Source organism: Trachypithecus francoisi, unplaced genomic scaffold, assembly GCF_009764315.1.
Source record: "Trachypithecus francoisi isolate TF-2019V2 unplaced genomic scaffold, Tfra_2.0 Lachesis_group3, whole genome shotgun sequence".
Classification (NCBI taxonomy): domain Eukaryota; kingdom Metazoa; phylum Chordata; class Mammalia; order Primates; family Cercopithecidae; genus Trachypithecus; species Trachypithecus francoisi.
In genome coordinates this window covers 31262130-31281277 of record NW_022681468.1, presented here as the reverse complement: position 1 = coordinate 31281277, position 19148 = coordinate 31262130, and the positions used below count along the sequence as shown (strand labels likewise).

Sequence of the window (19148 nt, the reverse complement as noted above, 5' to 3'; positions counted from 1 at the left end):
CAATAGGTAAATCTTAAGGTGACGAGCCTAGTAGGAGACCCTTCACGTAAAGATAGGACCCCAGAGTGCCAGCTATAGTCTCCATGTGTAAGTCAACTAAAAATAAACCCTCCCTCTCATCCACCCTTCAGCCCCTCAGGCATTGAAAGAAAATTGCCTCTCTGGAAACGTGGTGCTAAGTGGAGTGGAGAAGGGGAATCTCCCCTGGTAATTTATAACCACAGGCTGAACTCCTTATAAGCTTGGGCATGAATTCACATTCTGGAGGTGGCCTGAAAAACTTCAGACTGAGAGTTTAAGGTGGTCCTAAGGCACCTACCAGAATCAAATGCAGATTTTATCTGGAGGAATCCTCCTCCAACCCAAAACTCAAATAATTCCCACAGGTAAAGTTTTATGAGATCAGAGTTTAAAATCACAAAACAAAGAAACGTGGCACCATGAGCAAAGCCAGCAAAGTAACAGATAACAGTGTTAGACTAAGATATTGAAATTGCCAAATCCTGCAAAATAAATTTTCTCTCATGTTTAGAGAAATTAAAAGAGAGAGTAAACCAAGAGATTAAAGTTATGACCAAGCAGATTTGAAATAGAACTAAGTAGCTCTTTTGGAATTGAAAAATAATAATAATTAAAGTTTAAAAATCAGTGGAGGGGCTTACCTGCAGATTTGACCCAGTTCACTGAAGAGAGGTTTAATGAACTCAAAGATGTATTTAAAGAAGTGATCTGGGCACTTGTCTTTCAAGTCGCCTGCTTGACCGTCTTCCACGTGTGCTTTCCTTCCTGCTCGAAAGCTTTTTAATACGCTTTCACTCCTGCTCTACAACTTGCCTTGGTCTCTCCTTCTGCCTTATGCCCCTCAGTCAAATTCTTTCTTCTGAGGAGGCAAGAATTGAGGCTGCGGCAGACCCATACGGATACGGATTCACTGTTACTAACATATTTTGGTGCCCTGTGACTTGGATACCTCCTGCCGGTAACATACTTTGGTGTGTGACTCGAATACATTCCCTACTTGCCGTCAAGCTTCAGATGATCCTCAGTGAGGGATGCCATCCTCTGAATAGTCAGGAGTCACCCTTTTACAAAGGACCCCTAGACTGCCCATCAGTGGAACAAACAAAGGCACAGTCTTCCCCCTGTCTCCCTTGGGCCTGGCTGGATCCCACTTTCACCAATCCACGGAGCCACCCTGCCCTGACAGCTAGCAACAGGCCAGAACCCACAGACCAGCCAACTACCACCTCTCTGTCAGTGGAAAGCAGTTACGGAAGACTGACCTTCATCCATTTTCCCTGAAGCATTGGGATCTTGGACTCTTGAGCCGGGAAAGTTTACAGTAGGTAGTCGGACATGAGCAGGGCAAGAAAGGGCTCCAGCCCCACCCCTCCCACCGCAACCAGGAATGTCAGATGACCATCAGGTGATGATCAGGCAGTTGTTAACTGTCTCTCTCAAATAATAATCAGTTGCCGTCAGCACCAGGGAAAGGCAGTCTCCTTATAGAGAGGAAAAACCTGAAACTGGTGATTAGTAGCTTCCTGGAGTTGGGGGAGTGGGCTTGAGCATGTGCACTAAGACGCAAAATGGTAGCCTTTAACTGACATATGACCTCCTAGGGACATTCGGCTGGTAAGGGAAGAACGCCTCAAGTGAGCATGTGTACAACTCCAGTAAATGCACTGTGCATGCTCACCTCCCAAGTGCTAGCAGACAACTGCATCTGCATATGTGGACAGCCCACTCCAAGGGAAAAACCAGGGGAGAAGAGATGCAAGATGCCAGAAGTATGCCAGCATATAAAACCCCAAGTCAAAAGGTCAAACCTCACACTTGATCTCTCAAGTCACCCGCTTGACCCTCTTCCAAGTGCACTTTCCTTCTTTTTGTTCCTACTCTAAAGCTTTTATATATATGATAATATTTATTACATATATAATTTTATAATGTATATATTTTATTATATATATAATTTTTTGTGTTTTGGAGACAGAGTCTTGCTCTGTCACCAGGCTAGAGTACAGTGGCGCGATCTTCGCTCACTGCAACCTCCGCCCCCTAGGCTCAAGTGATTCTCCTGTCTCAGCTTCACGAGTAGCTGGGACTACAGGCGCATGCCACCATGCCCAGCTAATTTTTATATTTTTAGTAGAGACAGGGTTCCACCATGTTGGCCAGGATGATCTCGATCTCTTGACCTCATGATCTACCCGCCTCAGCCAAAGTGCTGGGATTACAGACATGAGCCACTGCACCTGGCCTTCTCAAGTTTTTTAATAAACATTCACTTCTGCTCAAAAAATAAATAAAAAATTGAAAAATGATCGGGAATGCAGCACAGAAAGAAAGAGGTGGAAAGCCAATTGAGAAGGCCTAGTAAATATCTAATTGGAGCTCTGGAAAGAAAAAATGGAAAGGGACAATATTTGAAGAGATAATGGCTAAAAATTTTCCAGAACTAGTGAAAGATACACATATTGCAGTGATTCACAAGAAATCCACACCTAGACACATCATACTTTAGAGCAATAAGGTCAAAAGATGTTAAAGCACCTGGAGGGAGTGGAAGGATTACCAGAGCAATTCCAGTCTGATTGACAGCTAACTTCTCAGCAGCAAAGATGGAAACAAAAATACCGTGTAATGTTGCCACTGAGGAAAGGAAATACTTACTAAACCATAGATGTATTCTAAGCAAAAATATCTTTCATGAATGAGGATGAAACACATTTTCCAACACATAACACCCAAAAGAGTTTGTCACTAGTAGACCTTTGCCAAGGAGTCTAAAGAATGTATTTCAGACAGAGGAAGGTATTATAATACCAGAAGAAAGGTCTGAAATGCAGGAGGAATTGGGGACAACATAATGAGCAACAAAATGATGATAATGTTCTTGTGAAGTTAAAAAGAAAACGAAAATATCCAAACCACCGTATCATGTAAATCAAGGATAGCAGATGGTTCAAAATTAAAGTCATCTGAGTTCATACTGTACAGTGAAAAGTTAAGGTTATTGATGAATTTTAGCTTTACATAGTTAACATATACAATTGTTAAATGAATAAAGTATTTTAAAAAATAAAAAACTTTCAAAGTAGCAGAGAGAAAGTGGAATGAGATGAATCCACAAAGAAAAGGAAAAATGGAAGAGGTAAAACAAATAGAAAGCACAGCTTAAAACAGTACAAACAAATAAAAGCATTGGTCCTTTCCAAAATGTGAGTCGATTCAGTGAAAGTGATTTCCAGTGAAAGTCAAAGACTGATTCATGAATGCAATAAATATGGACCAAGCATCTTCTGTGTGTTCAGCACATTCTAGGCACTAGGCACAAGCCATAGAGCAGTGAGCAAAACAGCCAAAAATCCCCAATAGGAGAGACAAACAATAGACCAGGTAAGTAACTCAAACAGTACATGAGATAGTGGGAAATGTTCTAGAGAGAAAAAAAAAAGAAAAAGCAGTGAAAGAAGGTAGAGAATGGGGAGGTTTGCTGTTCTAAATAAAGTAGTCAGAGAACGTGGCCTTTGCAGTAAGACCTCAAGAAGAGGAAATAAGCCAGCAGATATGGATGGAAGGGAATTCCAGGTGGAGGGAACAGTGGGAGCACATGCCTGGAGGGAGGGATGTGGCTGCTGTGATTGGGAAATTCAAGTGGAGCTGTCGTGTTGCACGAGAGAGCAGAGGAGAGTGAGAACAGCTGAGAGATGACAAGGGGCCAGATCATGCAGGCCCTGGGGGCCAAGGAGAGGACTTGCACTTGTCTTCTGAGTGTAGTGGTAGCCATCAAGGGGTTCTGAGCAGAGGATTTCACAGGATGGCTGTGGCTGCTACATCAGGCAGGGACAAGGTGGGAGCAGTGGAGGGAAGGGAAAATGGCCAACCAGAAATAGTTATATTGTCAGCCTGGAATTTTCTAAAATCTACTTTTAGGCTATTAAAACAAGAAAATCTTAAACATAGGCATATAGAAAGGATGAAAGAAAAAGGTTAGAAAAAGATATATTGGAGAAATACCAACCAAAAGAAAGCTGATGTACCTGTATTGGGTGCATATATATTTAAGATAGTTAGCTCTTCCTGATGAATTGATCCCTTTACCATTATGTAATGGCCATACGCAAATCAATAAATGTAATCCAGCATATAAACAGAACCAAAGACAAAAACCACATGATTATCTCAATAGATGCAGAAAAGGCCTTTGACAAAATTCAACAGCCCTTCATGCTAAAAACTCTCAATAATTCAGTATTGATATAACGTATCTCAAAATAATAAGAGCTATTTATGACAAACCCACAGCCAATATCATACTGAATGGGCAGAAACTGGAAGCATTCCCTTTGAAATCTGGCACAAGACAAGGACACCCTCTCTCACCACTCCTATTCAACATAGTTTTGGAAGTTCTGGCTAGGGCAATCAGGCAAGAGAAAGAAATCAAGGGTATTCAGTTAGGAAAAGAAGAAGTCAAATTGTCCCTGTTTGCAGATGACATGATTGTATAGTTAGAAAACCCCATTGTCTCAGCCCAAAATCTCCTTAAGCTGATAAGAAACTTCAGCAAAGTCTCAGGATACAAAATCAATATGCAAAAATCACAAGCATTCTTATACACCAACAACAGACAAACAGAGAGCCAAATCATGAATGAACTCCCATTCACAATAGCTTCAAAGAGAATAAAATACCTAGGAATCCAACTTACAAGGGATGTAAAGGACCTCTTCAAGGAGAACTACAAACCACTGCTCAGTGAAATCAAAGAGGACACAAACAAATGGAAGAACATACCATGCTCATGGATAGGAAGAATCAATATTGTGAAAATGGCCATACTGCCCAAGGTAATTTATAGATTCAATGCCATCCCCATTAAGCTACCAATGACTTTCTTCACAGAATTGGAAAAAACTGCTTTAAAGTGTGGAACCAAAAAAGACCCTGCATTGCCAAGACAATCTTAAGCCAAAAGAACAAAGCTGGAGGCATCATGCTACCTGACTTCAAACTATACTACAAGGCTACAGTAACCAAAACAGCATGGTACTGGTACCAAAACAGAGATATAGACCAATGGAACAGAACAGAGCCCTCAGAAATAATACCATACATCTACAGCCATCTGATTTTTGACAAACCTGACAAAAACAAGAAATGGGGAAAGGATTTCCTATTTAATAAATGGTGCTGGGAAAATTGGCTAGCCATAAGTAGAAAGCTGAAACTGGATCCTTTCCTTACTCCTTATACAAAAATTAATTCAAGATGGATTAGAGACTTAAATGTTAGACCTAAAACCATAAAAACCCTACAAGAAAACCTAGGTAATACCATTCAGGACATAGGCATGGGCAAGGACTTCATATCTAAAACACCAAAAGCAACGGCAACAAAAGCCAAAATTGACAAATGGGATCTATTTAAACTGAAGAGCTTCTGCACAGCAAAAGAAACTACCATCAGAGTGAACAGGCAACCTACAGAATGGGAGAAAATTTTTGCAATCTACTCATCTGACAAAGGGCTAATATACAGAACCTATAAAGAACTCAATCAAATTTACAAGAAAAAAACAACCCCATCAAAAAGTGGGCAAAGGATATGAACAACACTTCTCAAAAGAAGACATTCATACAGCCAACAGACACATGAAAAAATGCTCATCATCACTCACCGTCAGAGAAATGCAAATCAAAACCACAATGAGATACCATCTCACACCAGTTAGAATGGCAATCATTAAAAAATCAGGAAACAACAGGTGCTGGAGAGGATGTGAAGAAATAGGAACACTTTTACACTGTTGGTGGGACTGTAAACTAGTTCAACCATTGTGGAAAACAGTGTGGCGATTCCTCAAGGATCTAGAACTAGAAATACCATTTGACCCAGCCATCCCATTACTGGGGATATACCCAAAGGATTATAAGTCATGCTGCTATAAAGACACATGCACACGTATGTTTATTGCGGCACTATTCACAATAGCAAAGACTTGGAACCAACCCAAATGTCCGTCAGTGACAGACTGGATTAAGAAAATGTGGCACATATACACCATGGAATACTACGCAGCCGTAAAAAAAGGATGAGTTTGTGTCCTTTGTAGGGACATGGATGCAGCTGGAAACCATCATTCTCAGCAAACTATCACAACAACAGAAAACCAAATACCGCATGTTCTCACTAATAGGTGGGAATTGAACAATGAGATCACTTGGACACAGGAAGAGGATCATCACACACCAGGTCCTATTGTGGGAGGAGGAAGGAGGGATAGCATTAGGAGATATACCTAATGTATGGCCGGGCGCGGTGGCTCAAGCCTGTAATCCCAGCACTTTGGGAGGCCGAGATGGGCGGATCACGAGGTCAGGAGATCGAGACCATCCTGGCTAACACGGTGAAACCCCATCTCTACTAAAAATACAAAAAAAAAAAAAACGAGCCGGGCGAGGTGGCGGGCGCCTGTAGTCCCAGCTACTCGGGAGGCTGAGGCAGGAGAATGGCGTAAACCCGGGAGGCGGAGCTTGCAGTGAGCTGAGATCTGGCCACTGCACTCCAGCCTGGGCGACAGAGCGAGACTCTGCCTCAAAAAAAAAAAAAAAAAAAAAAGGAGATATACCTAATGTAAATGACGAGTTAATGGGTGCAGCACACCAACATGGCACATGTGTACTATGTAACAAACCTACATGTTGTGCACATGTACCCTAGAACTTAAAGTATAATTTAAAAAAAAATAAAGCTGATGTAGCTATATTTATCAGACAAAATAGATTTTTAGGCAAAAAGCATAACAAAAAATAAAGAGGGTCACTACATTAGGGCTAAAGGTTCACCAAGAAAGTGCTCGACCTTTTCTTGTTAATTTACTTTAGTATATTTAATTTTTTTATTTAATAAATACATATGTATGAAAAGTACATTGGGCAAAAACTTAACAGAACCATAAGAAAAATAGGTAAATACTAGCTTTATATTGGAAGGTTTTAATGTAACTCAGTAATTGCTAGATTGAGCAGTCTGATAATAAGTAATGTTTCTGACAATAAGAAAATTTAAGAGGCTGTGCATAGTGGTTCACATCCATAAACCTAGCACTTTGGGAGGCTGAGGCAGGAGGATCACTTGAGCCCAGGAGTTTGAGGCCAGCCTGGGCAACAAAGTGAGATCCTGTCTCTCCAAAAAAATTGAAAAATTAGCTGGGCATGGTGGTGTGTGCCTGTGGTCCCAGCCACATGGGAGGCTGAGGCATGGGGATCATCTGCACCCAGGAGATTTAGGCTGCAGTGAGCTGTGTTCATGCCACTGCACTCCAGCCTGGGCAACAGAGAAAAAAAAAAAAATGGAAATTTTGTCTACATCATTAACAGGCTTGATCTCATAGGCATGTATAGAACATCACACTAAATAACTGCATAATGCACATTCTTTGCAAGCTTCTATGGGGGAGTTGCAGAAACTATGTAGTAGGCCTTAAATCACATTTCAAACACTATGTTCCTTGACCACTATGCAATAACAAAAAGATACTGGAAAAATCCTTGTATTTTTGGAAATTAAGAAAAGAATTAACTAATTTAAAAATCATAATTGATGGGGCACAGTGGTTCACACCTGTAATCCCTGCACTTTGGAAGGCCAAGGCGGGTGGATTGCCTGAGGTCAGGAGTTCGAGACCAGCCTGGCCAACATGCTGAAACCCCATCTCTACTAAAAATACAAAAATTAGCCAGGTGTGGTAGTGGGCACCTGTAATCCTAGCTACTCGGGAGGCTAAGGCAGAAGAATGGCTTGAACCTGAGAGGTGGAGGTTGCAGTGAGCTGATATTGCACCATTGCACTTCAGCCTGGGTGACAAGAGTGAAATTCCATCTAAAAAAAAAATAAGAATAATAGTAATAATTTTAAAATGTTGCTTAATATAAAAAATTGAGAAATGTAGGTAAAGTAATACCTAAAGGAAAATTTATGATTGCAGTGAGAGAAGAGGAGGGGCTGAAAGTTAATGTGCCAAGTATCTGGTTTAAGAAGTTAAAAAAAAAGAAAAACAAAATAAGTCAAAAGAAAGTAAAAACAAGAAATAATAACAAAGATCTAGAGGAAAATAAACATACAGTTGAGAGGAATGAGTTAGAGACATTATTATACATGCTTCAGAGATTAAACAGATTGCAGGAAGATATTGTGAATAACTTTATGATGATATGCTGATATATTTTTAGAACTTTGGTGAGATGAATACAATTTTAATATTTAACTTACAAATATTTACTCAAGGAGAAATACAAAATCCAAATATTCCTTTAATTATTATGGAAACTGAATCAAGAACAAAAATCTTCCCACAAATTAATTACCAGGCTTTTATGTTTTACTGGTGAGTCCTACCAAACATTCAAGGAACAAATATTTCAGTCTATAAACTATTCCAGAGTGTAAGAAAAGAGGGAACACTTTCTAACTCTGTTATCTTAATATCAAAACCTGGCAAGGACAGTCTACAGAAAATGTTTTAAAATTGCAAGACATTCTTAATTGTGGATAAAAATGCAAAAATTCAGGCCAGGGATGGTGGCTCATGCCTGTAATCCCAGCACTTTGGGAGGGCGAGCCAGGTGGACCATTTGAGGTCAGGAGTTCAAGACCAGCTTGGCCAACATGGTGAATCTTGTCTCTACTAAAAATACAAAAATTAGCCCGGCATGGTGGTGGGTGACTGTAATCCCAGCTACTTGGGAGACTGAGACAAGAGAAACGCTTGAACCTGGGAGGTGGAGTTTGCAGTGAGCCGAGATCACACTTCTGAACTCCAGCCTGGGTGGCAGAATGAGAGACTCTGTCTCAAAAAAAAAAAAAAAGACAAAAAATTCCCAATAGAATAATAGCAACTTGAATCTAATAATGTTTAAAAAGTGAATGCATCATAACCAAGTCAGGTTTATCCCAGAGATTCAACAATTGTTCTTTTTGGTGTTTTGTTTTGTTTCATTTTGTTTTTGAGACAGAGTCTCACTCTGTCACCCAGGCTGGAGTGCAGTGGTGTGATCTCAGCTCACTGCAACCTCCACCTCCCAGGTTCAAGCAATAATCCTGCCTCAGCCTCCCAAGTAGCTGGGATTACAGGTGTGTGCCAGCACACCCAGCTAATTTTTGTATTTTTAGTAGAGACGGGGCTTCATCATGTTAGCCAGGATTGTCCCGATCTTCTGACCTCGTGATATACCTGCCTTGGCCTCCCAAATTGCTGGGATTACAGGCACGAGCCATTGTGCCTGGCCAACAGTTGTTTAATATTTAGAAATTGACATTAGTCCGAGTGGAGCAAGCGAACTGAGTGGTTGTGTAGTCACGTCTCAGAAACCGGTTACGCTAGCAGCATGGTTGGCCAACTGACTGAAGAGCAGATTGCAGAATTCAAAGAAGCTTTTTCACTGTTTGACAAAGATGGTGATGGAACTATAACAACAAAGGAACTGGGAGCTGTAATGACGTCTCTTGGGCAGAATCCCACAGAAGCAGAGTTACAGGACATGATTAGTGAAGTAGATGCCCAATGGTAATGGCACAGTTGACTTCTGTGAATTTCTGACAATGATGGCAAGAAAAATAAAAGCCACAGACAGTGAAGAAGAAATTAGAGAAGCATTCAGTGTGTTTGAGAAGGATGGCAATGGCTCTGTTAGTGCTGCAGAACTTCGCCATGTGATGACAAACCTTGGAGAGAAGTTAACAGATGAAGAAGTTGATGAAACTATCAGGGAAGCAGATACTGATGGTGACAGTCAAGTAAACTATGAAGAGTTTGTACAGATGATGTCAGCAAAGTGAAGACCTTGTACAAAATGTGTTAAATTTCTTGTACAAAATTGTTACTTGCCTTTTCTTTGTCACTTATCTGTGAAAGGTTTCTCCCTACTGCCAAAAAAAAAAAAATGCATGTATAGTAATTAGGACTTCATAAACAATAAATAAATAAAACAATTACAATTTGAAAAGTAAAATTGACTAAGGTAATTTATTCCACTAACAGATTAAAGGGGGAGAATATGCTTCTTTCAATGGATACAGAATTAGCATTTGTATCTTCATGACTTTTAAAAAAGTTCCTAGGATAGAAGGGAGTTTTCATTGCCTAATAATAAAATATCTCTACAAAATCCAACAGTAAACATTATAATTTTAATTGGGATTCCTTGAAAGTATTCATTCCCTTAAGATGAGGAGCAAGACAAGGGAGCCCACCGTCACTTCTAGTCAGTGATGTAGTGGGAGGGACATCCTTGCCAGTAAAGTAAACCAAGACAAGGCAATGACATAGGATCAGAAAGGAGGAGGCAGATCTGTCATTATTCTCAGACAACATATTTGATTGTAAACCCAAAAATAATGTTCAAATAGATTATTGGCTTTATCAGAGAATTTTCCAAAATCAATTACATTTCTATATTTCTGCACCAACAGGTAGAGCATGTGATTACAGAAAAGATACACTTTACAGAGCATTAAAGCACATACCTAGGAATAAATCTAACAAAAGATATGTAAGACCTGTGATTAAAATATACACACACACACACACACACACCCCTTATCGAGAGACACTTTAAGAAATCAATGGAGAGGCCTACATGTTCATGGATTAAAAGTTAGAGTTTGTGGCCTGGTGCGGTGGCTCATGCCTATAATCCACATACTTTGGGAGGCCAAGGGGGATGACCCAAGCTCCCTAGGGGTTCAAGACCAGCCTGGGCAACATGGCAAAACCCATCTCTACTAAAAATGCAAAAAATTAGCTGGGCATAGTGGTGCATGTCTATAGTCTCAGCTTACTCAGGGGACTGAGGCACGAGAATTGCTTGAACCCAGGAGGTGGAAGTTGCAGTGAGCTGAGATCACACCGCTGTACTCCAGCCTGGACAACAGAGCAAGACTGTCTCCAAAAAAAAAAAAAAAAAAGTTACAGTTTTGTAAAGATGTCAGTTCTCCCTAAAATTGATTTGTATATTTGAGAGGGTATTAGTTGTTTATTTTTATTTTTTGAAATGTATATGAAAGAGAGAAGAATCCTTATACTCCTATAAAGAATGGGGATGCCAGTAGGGGGCTGTGTGTGACTTGTCTTAACCAGATTACAAGAATTAGCATCAAGCTAACATGCTTGAGAGAGTATGATATTGACACCAAATAGAGAGACCTAAAACTGGTCTATATATAGGAAATAACTTACGACCAAGATGCATTGCAGTTAGAGGAGGAAAGGATAGACTTAAATAATAACATTAGGACAATCAGTTATCGTGTAGGAAAAAATGGAATTAGATCTGTGCTTCGAACTGTACGCAATTTCAGGTTGCATTAAAGACTTAAATATGAAAAGCAAAAGTATAAATCTTTTAGAATACATTAGAGGACCAGATCATTATAGTCACAGTAAAAGGAAAGGGCTTGTCAAATCAAAACCAAAAAGTGCAAACCATAAAGGTAAAAACTGATACATTTGACTTGGTTAAAATTAAGAACTTCTAAGATGCCATGAAGATATTGTGGGAGTTTTTTTTTCCCCCTTCATTTCTTATTCATCAGACATAGATTCTGAAGATAATGTTATATTGAGTTTGCTTTGAAAATACTCCAGGAAAAAAATGTGAAGAGATGAAACAAATGGTAGGGCGTTGATCATTATCAAAGCTAAATGATGAGAACATGGAAGTGTATTATATTGTTTTATTTTTTATGTGTGTTTGAAATTTTTTATTTCAAAAACCTTTGTCAGGGCCGGGTGCATTGGCTCACACCTGTAATCCCAGCACTTTGGGTGACCAAGGAGGGAGGATCGTTTGAGTCCAGGAGTTCCAAACCTGCCTGGACAACATAGGGAGACCTTGTCTCTACAAAAATTTAAAAAATTAACCAAGCCTGGTGGCACACGCCTGAGGTCCCAGCTACTCAGGAGACTGAGGTAGGAGGATCACTTGAGCCCAGGAGGTCGGGGCTGCAGTAAGCTATGATTATGCCACTACACTCCAGCCTGGACAACAGAGTTAAGACCCTGTCTCAAAAAAAAAAAAAAAAAGTTGTTTTTTTTTGTTTTTTTTTTTTTTTAATAATCCATCCTGTTTTTATGGTGACTGTCCTGGATTTTCTAGAAGTCTTCTAATATTTTTAAAAAACCATATCTTGGCCAGGTGTGGTGGCTTGTACCCATAAACCCAGCACTTTGGCAGGCTGAGACAGCAGGCTCACTATTTGAGCCCAGGAGTTTTAGACCAGGCTGGGCAAAATAGGGAGATTCCATCGCTACAAAAAAATAGAAAAAAAATTAGCTAGGCATGGTGGCACATGCTTGTGGTCCCAGGTACTCAGGAGGCTGAGGCCGGAGGATCGTTTGAGCCCAGGAGGTTGGGGCTGCAAGTAAGCCATGATCATGCCACTGCACTCCAGCTTGGGTGACAGAGCAAGACAGTCTTGAAAATAAATAAATAAATAACCTTTTCTGAAAAGATCACTTGTTAAGTACATGTCTAAATACAATCTAATTTTTTTCCTGAGTAGCACTTATAAATTAATAAATTACAAAACAGTCTCCTTTAAAAAAATACCAGGCAGGGCACAGTGACTAACACTTGTAAAGTCAACACTTTGGGAGGCCAAGGTGGGAGGATTTCTTGAGCCCAGGAGTTCGAGACCAGGCTGGGCAACATGGCAAAACTCTGTCTCTGCAAAAAATTTAAAAACTAGCCCAGGCATGGTGGCACATGCCTGTGGTCCCAGCTACTCAGGAGGCTGAGGTGGGAGGATTGCTTGAGCCCCTGAGGTTGAGGCTGTAGTGAGCCATGATTCTGCCACTGCACTCCAGCTTCAGCAACAAAGCAAAACCCTGTCTCAACAAGCCGTAGAGTGAAGACACAAGTCACAAACTGGGTGAAGATGTTTGTAATACATAAAAAGCAGAAAGTTAGTATCCAGATATTTAAGCAAAGAACTTCTAAAATTAAATAAGCAGTTTCTTAGATATGACATCAAAATCATAAGCAACAAAAGAAGAAAATAGACAAACTGGACATGCTCAAAAATTTAAAATTTCGTGCTTCAAAGGACACTATCAAGGAAGTACAACAACAATCCATGAAATTGAGAAAATATTTACAAATCACGTATATGACAAGGGACTTGTATCTAAAATACATACAGAGCGCTTACAATTCAATAATAAAAAAGATGACTCAAGTTTAAAGATGAGCAAAGGAACTGAGCAGATGTTTTGCCAAAGAAGATATACCATGCTAAGAAGCATATAATACGATCCTAAATACCATTAGACACTGGGGAAATAAAACCACAGTGGTCAGCAGCCACCAGCTTGGAGGATCACTTGAGCCGAACAGTTTGAGACCAGCTAGGGCAACACAACAAGACCCCATCTGTACCAAAAAAAGAAAAAGAAAAAACACAGCAGTGTATCACTTCATGCCCACCAGCATGGCTGTACTGGAAAAGAGACATTGGAACCTGCATGCACTGTTGGGAGGGATGTAAAACGGTGCGAATGCTTTTGGAAACAGTTTGACAGTTCCTTAAACGGTTTACACAAAGAGTTGCCATATGACCCAGCAATTAATTTCACTTCCGTATCTATAGCCAAGAGAAATTAAAACATAGTTCAAATATTTGTACATCATTGTTTATAGAAGCATTATTAATAATAGCCAAGAGGTAGAAACAACCCTAATGTCCACAGCTGATGAGTGGATAAATGAAATGTGGGCTACACACAATGGAATATTATTCGGCCGTAACAAAGGAGTAGTGCTGCATGCTACAGCATAGATGACCCTTAAAAACATTATGCTAAGTGAAAGAAGCCCGTCACAAACGACCATTGCATGATTCCATTTATATGAAATGTCCAGAATAGGCAAATCTATAGAGACAGACGGTAGTCTAGACTAACGGTTGCCTATAGCTGAGGGATGAGAGATGTAGGGGGTGGTGGTGAAGAGGTATGGGGTTTATTTTTGGGGTCATGAAAATGTTCGGGCCGGGCGCGGTGGCTCAAGCCTGTAATCCCAGCACTTTGGGAGGCCGAGACGGGCGGATCACAAGGTCAGGAGATCGAGACCATCCTGGCTAACACGGTGAAACCCCGTCTCTACTAAAAATACAAAAAACTAGCCAGGTGAGGTGGCGGGCGCCTGTAGTCCCAGCTACTCGGGAGGCTGAGGCAGGAGAATGGCGTAAACCCGGGAGGCGGAGCTTGCAGTGAGCTGAGATCTGGCCACTGCACTCCAGTCCGGGCGACAGAGCGAGACTCCGCCTCAAAAAAAAAAGAAAATGTTCGAAGATTGACTGTGATGATGGATGCACAACTCAATATAATATACTAAAAACTGTTGAGTTGTACATGTTAAAGGAATGAATTGTACAATATGTGAATTATATCTCAAAACTTTATAAAAAATCAGTAACAATTCAATAGGAAGATAAGCAAAAGTCTTATCCACGCATTTCATATAAGAAGAAACACGTATGCGCAATAGATACTTGAAAGGTGCTCAACCTCAGTTCTAATCAGGAAAATGCTAATTAAGCCACAGTGGAATAGCATTGAATACTCACGATTCACAGAAATTGTAAACTGAGGCAATACTGCTTCTCCACATGTAGAGATGTGGAGAAGTGGGGACGCTCATGCACTGCCAGAGGGAGTGTAAATTGTATAATCACTTTGGAAAATATGATGGCATTAGAGAGTTGAAGATGCAAGTGTTTATGGCCCAGCAGTTCCCCTCCTAAGTGTATACCCAAAGAAATTCCACCAGTAGTATACTGAGATCGCATATGTAATCACAGGAGCGTGACAAAATTCAAAGCCACATAAAACTCAACAGTGTATTATATAGGGGTATAAAGATCATAAATCTGGTTTTTTTAAGGCAAACAAGGGAAGGATAAACACAAAATTCAGGAATGGTGAGAATGGGAAAGAACTGGGAGGGTCTAGCAGAGATGCAGGGTGATGGTGAAGTTCCTTTTCTTAAACCAGATGGTGGGCATATAGGTGTATATTGGGATTGAGGGGTTGAGGAGAAGGCAAAGTATTATCTGACAATCTGACATTGAGGGAAAATTTAGAAAAACTCAAAAGCATACATAGAAGAAGTTTTTCATGCACTTTAAAAATGCTAATAATACACTGTGTTTCTAGAAAAGATGGACATATTTAGCATTTTTTAATTTGAAAAGCAAAAGATAAAATGTTTTTGTCCAAGAGAAAAAAGGAAAGAGAACACCACAGAAAAGAAACAGCAGTAGAACCGGGAGTATTTTAGGAAGGTTTCCAACAAAAGTGGTTAAAATTAAGAGCTTTGCGACCGGGCGTGGTGGCTCACACCTGTAATCCCAGCACTTTGGGAGGCCGAGGCGGGCGGATCACGAGGTCAGGAGGTCGAGACCATCCTGGCTAACGCGGTGAAACCCCATCTCTACTAAAAACACAAAAAAACTAGCCGGGCATGGTGGTGGGCGTCTGTGGTCCCAGCTACTCCGGAGACTGAGGCAGGAGAATGGCGTGAACCTGGGAGGCGGAGCTTGCAGTGAGCCAAGATCGCGCCACAGCACTCCAGTCTGGGTAACAGAGGGAGACTCCGTCTCAAAAAAAATTAAGAGGTTTGCACTTGGAGGCGAACTTCATTTATTTGGGCCACCACTTCTTGATTCTTCTGTGATGTTAGATAAAGCAGACATTGCTGCCTATAAGTAAAACCCCATGCTGTCATTTCATGGTTGCCTTTCTCTTTTTCAGATCCTGCTCACACTAAAAGATGAACCACAAACACACAGAAACAGCCTGTTCACCACTCCTGGGTGCGTGACTGAGGGTGAAGCATCCACCAGCACTTCAAGGGGTCCATAGTATTTTCTTTGCTGCCTCAAAGTCCCCAAAGCCTTCAGGCAGAAGTGGCAGTAGATGGTTGCCAGTCAGCCAAGGCAGACTTTCACTGGGACAACAGGAACGCAGATCTTCTGGGTTTTGATGGAACTTGGCAGTGGGGACATTGAGCTGATGCATTATATACCCCATCAGAGCACACGTGTATCTTTTACCCTCCCTTTGCCCCATGCCCCCAACCTGCTTAGGTCTTCTCTGTCCCTTTACTGCTGCTGCACAGAGATGATATAAAAGAGGCTCTTTGGCTATTTGTATTTTGCTTCCTCTTCTTTTCCAGATTGCAGTATGAAGCTTTATTTTCTTTGTACAAGCTTAAAATTCCAACATCATCATCCACCAACGTTGCTCCTCCCTTTTCGGAGGGTCTAGGGGGAAGGAGGAGCATTGATCACAAGTTTCCTAGAGAGAGGAGACAAATTGGTGTACTGTTGACAATATGAGCCAGGGTAAAGGCACCCTTTGGAATTACTGATTTCAAAGATTAATAAAGTCATTCTATTTTTATTTTCTTTTTTTTTTCCCTTTACTAATTTCCCAACAATCAATGTTCACAAACAGGACTGAAGTAGAACCAGTTTGTTATTTTACTTTGTTGCTGGGCAATTTTTTAAACTTCATTTTAGAAATGTGAGCTGTAAAGAGATGTTTTATTTTTACATTTCATTTCAGCAGATGGTGGGTCCAGGCTATTCCCAGAGGCAGCTCCTGCACCTGGGGAGCGGGCATGTGCAGAGGTCTCCATTATCAGCCCTGGACAGGCAGGCTCACTCACAGCGTAGGCCTCCAGTGGCTTGAGCCCTGCATCCAGTTGCATGTTGCATACCTCGCAGTTCACCGGAGTGATGCAGCACAGCCCCAGTGCTGTCCCCTCAAGCCTCCGCCATCTCTCTTCCTCCCCTTTCCTATGTCGTCTGTCTCTGGCTTCTGCTAGAGAAAAGGTTGAGAGTTGGACGGCAGAGTTCACTGAAGGATTAATTTAGCTGCCCTGGGGAGTTATCGAGGGAGAACCCAGAGTCTGGGGCTTCTTCAACAGGGTCCTATAGACTCAGCGTTGAAATCCAAAAAGAAAATTGACACCTGGCTGGAAGCGGTGGCCCACGCCTGTAGTCCCAGCACTTTGGGAGGTTGAGGCAGGTGGATCACGAGGTCAGAGTTCAAGACTAGCCTGGCCAAGATGGTGAAACCTCGTCTCTAATAAAAATACAAAAATTAACTGGGCGCAGTGGCAGGCACCTGTAATACCAGCTACTCGGGAGGCTGAGGCAGGAGAATTGCTTGAACCTGGGAGGCGGAGGTTGCAGTGAGCCGAGATTGCGCCACTGCACTCCAGGCTGGGTGACAGAGCAAGACTCCGTCTAAAAAGAAAAAAGAAAAATGGATACCTAAAAGGACAGAAAAGGGACTTTATTGCCTTCTGAGTGAATGAAAACAAAGGTTTGGGCGCATGCATACATTTTGTTTGCTTGTGAAGGATGAAGTCTGTGGGTTTCAGGAGAGAAGTGAGAATGCATTCCAGATGTCCCCAGGACTGCAGAGTAGTTTCAGGACCACCTTAACTATTTGCTTGATTGTTAAGCAAATTAGATTTACAAGTTTCTAGAGAGAGGAGACAAATTGGTGTACTGTTGACAATATGAGCCAGGGTAAAGGCACCCTTTGGAATTACTGATTTCAAAGATTAATAAAGTAATTCTATTTTTATTTTCTTTTTTTTAGGGGACAAAATAGATTTGGGGACAAATTAGAATTCCTCCATAGTCCCCTGTTGAGGTGTAGAATTGGAAAATAAGGGGTTTGGGAGGACTCACCACATGAATCTTGTGACAAGGGAAAAGAGTATGAGTCCAGTAAAAGAAATTTTAGGCTATAGTGCTTGAAATTGCCCTAGGTAACCAATCAGAATGAAGTCCTCAGCTGATTTGTTACTGCACTTACCATATGCTGATCAGGTGCTAAGACGCCAGATCTCTCCCTTCATGTGTCCAAGTGCTTTCAAGTCATTTTTACTGGGACTGGACTTCACTCGGCAATAAGCCAGACAGATCCTATGAGCCCTCCTCCAACGGAGGTGATATTTCCAACGCCACTCTTTACCCTCCCCGTAAACAAGCGTCGATTTTTGAAGACAAACAGTGATTCAAGTCTCTGTAGCACCTGTCAGTAATGTGTAGAATGCGGGGGCTGACTCCCGACCCCGTCCCTATTGTGTCTGCTGCCTAACCTACAAGTAGAGCTCTGAAGAAAAAGACCATTTGGAATCGCACCACGTTCTGTTTTCTTTGGAATACTCCAGGAAATGTATCTAGCTGCCCTGGTTCATTAGGATGAACCGCAGGCCAACGTTTTAGCGAGTGCTATAAAGCTGCATAAAAGAGGGTTTCATCTGGGGCCAGAAAAATTACTTCCCTTTTCTATTGAAGCCTCAAGTAAGGACAAGTGATGTCAGGTATAATGCACCACTTCTCAAAATGTGTTAATAGTTTTGAGGCAACCTGGACCCTACTGCAGTCCTAAAGGTACCTCTAGAACTGCAGCCTGAAACTGTACGTTTTTAGTAAACCCTTGGGGGTTATCATGCCCAGTGAATTTGAGAATGGTCCTCAGAGGAACAGACTGATGCTGGGACAGCAGCAGCCCGTGGCTGACATGCTGAGCTTACTGCATCCCCTCTCTGTGCCCCCGGGCTCCCTGGAGCAAGATGGAATATAATCCCATCAGCCAGGATTTCAGGACAGGGACATAGCCCTCTGAACGATGGTGGAAGTCAGTGGGTGCCACATGGGATGAAGACTGAGAGAGAAACCCTTAGAATTGGCTGGGCGTGGGCAAAGCAGGGAAAAAAAGGTGCTGAACAAACTCACTTCAGTCTTGGAGAACTCCACAAGGAACAAGGGACACACATACCTACACACACACACACAGGCACGAACACATCAGACACATCCTTCAGCCTGCACACTTCAGCTTCAGATGGAGTTTTCTTTTACCAGTGGCAAAGTGATCTCACTAGAGGAATGTGTTTCTCACGAGCTGCTAGATGGCCTCTTGCTCTGTGCCCGCTCACTGTGGCCGTCCATACCACAGTGGGATCCACGGCCTCACTCAGAAGAGAGCTATGGTTCCCGGATCCCTGACAAGAGGGCCATAGTCTGAAAAGGGGTTCCTGGTTCGCTCTTTTAGG

At 41.6% G+C, this 19148-nt stretch overlaps 1 protein-coding gene and 1 pseudogene across 19 annotated transcripts in view; both read left to right on the top strand.

Moving 5' to 3' along the window:
* TTLL5 (tubulin tyrosine ligase like 5) overlaps positions 1-16471 on the top strand; it is a 311462-nt gene extending 294991 nt beyond the window's left edge. For all 19 annotated transcript variants that reach the window (XM_033187360.1, XM_033187367.1, XM_033187363.1 and 16 more), the window contains one exon: positions 15821-16471. Coding sequence is in view for 5 of the 19 variants with exons in the window: in XM_033187368.1 (XP_033043259.1) it covers positions 15821-15931 (111 nt within the window). In the remaining 14 variants the exon portion in view is untranslated. The remainder of the gene's footprint in view (positions 1-15820) is intronic.
* On the top strand, positions 9230-10681 carry LOC117069303 (annotated as a pseudogene).
* Positions 16472-19148: the final 2677 nt, after the last annotated feature.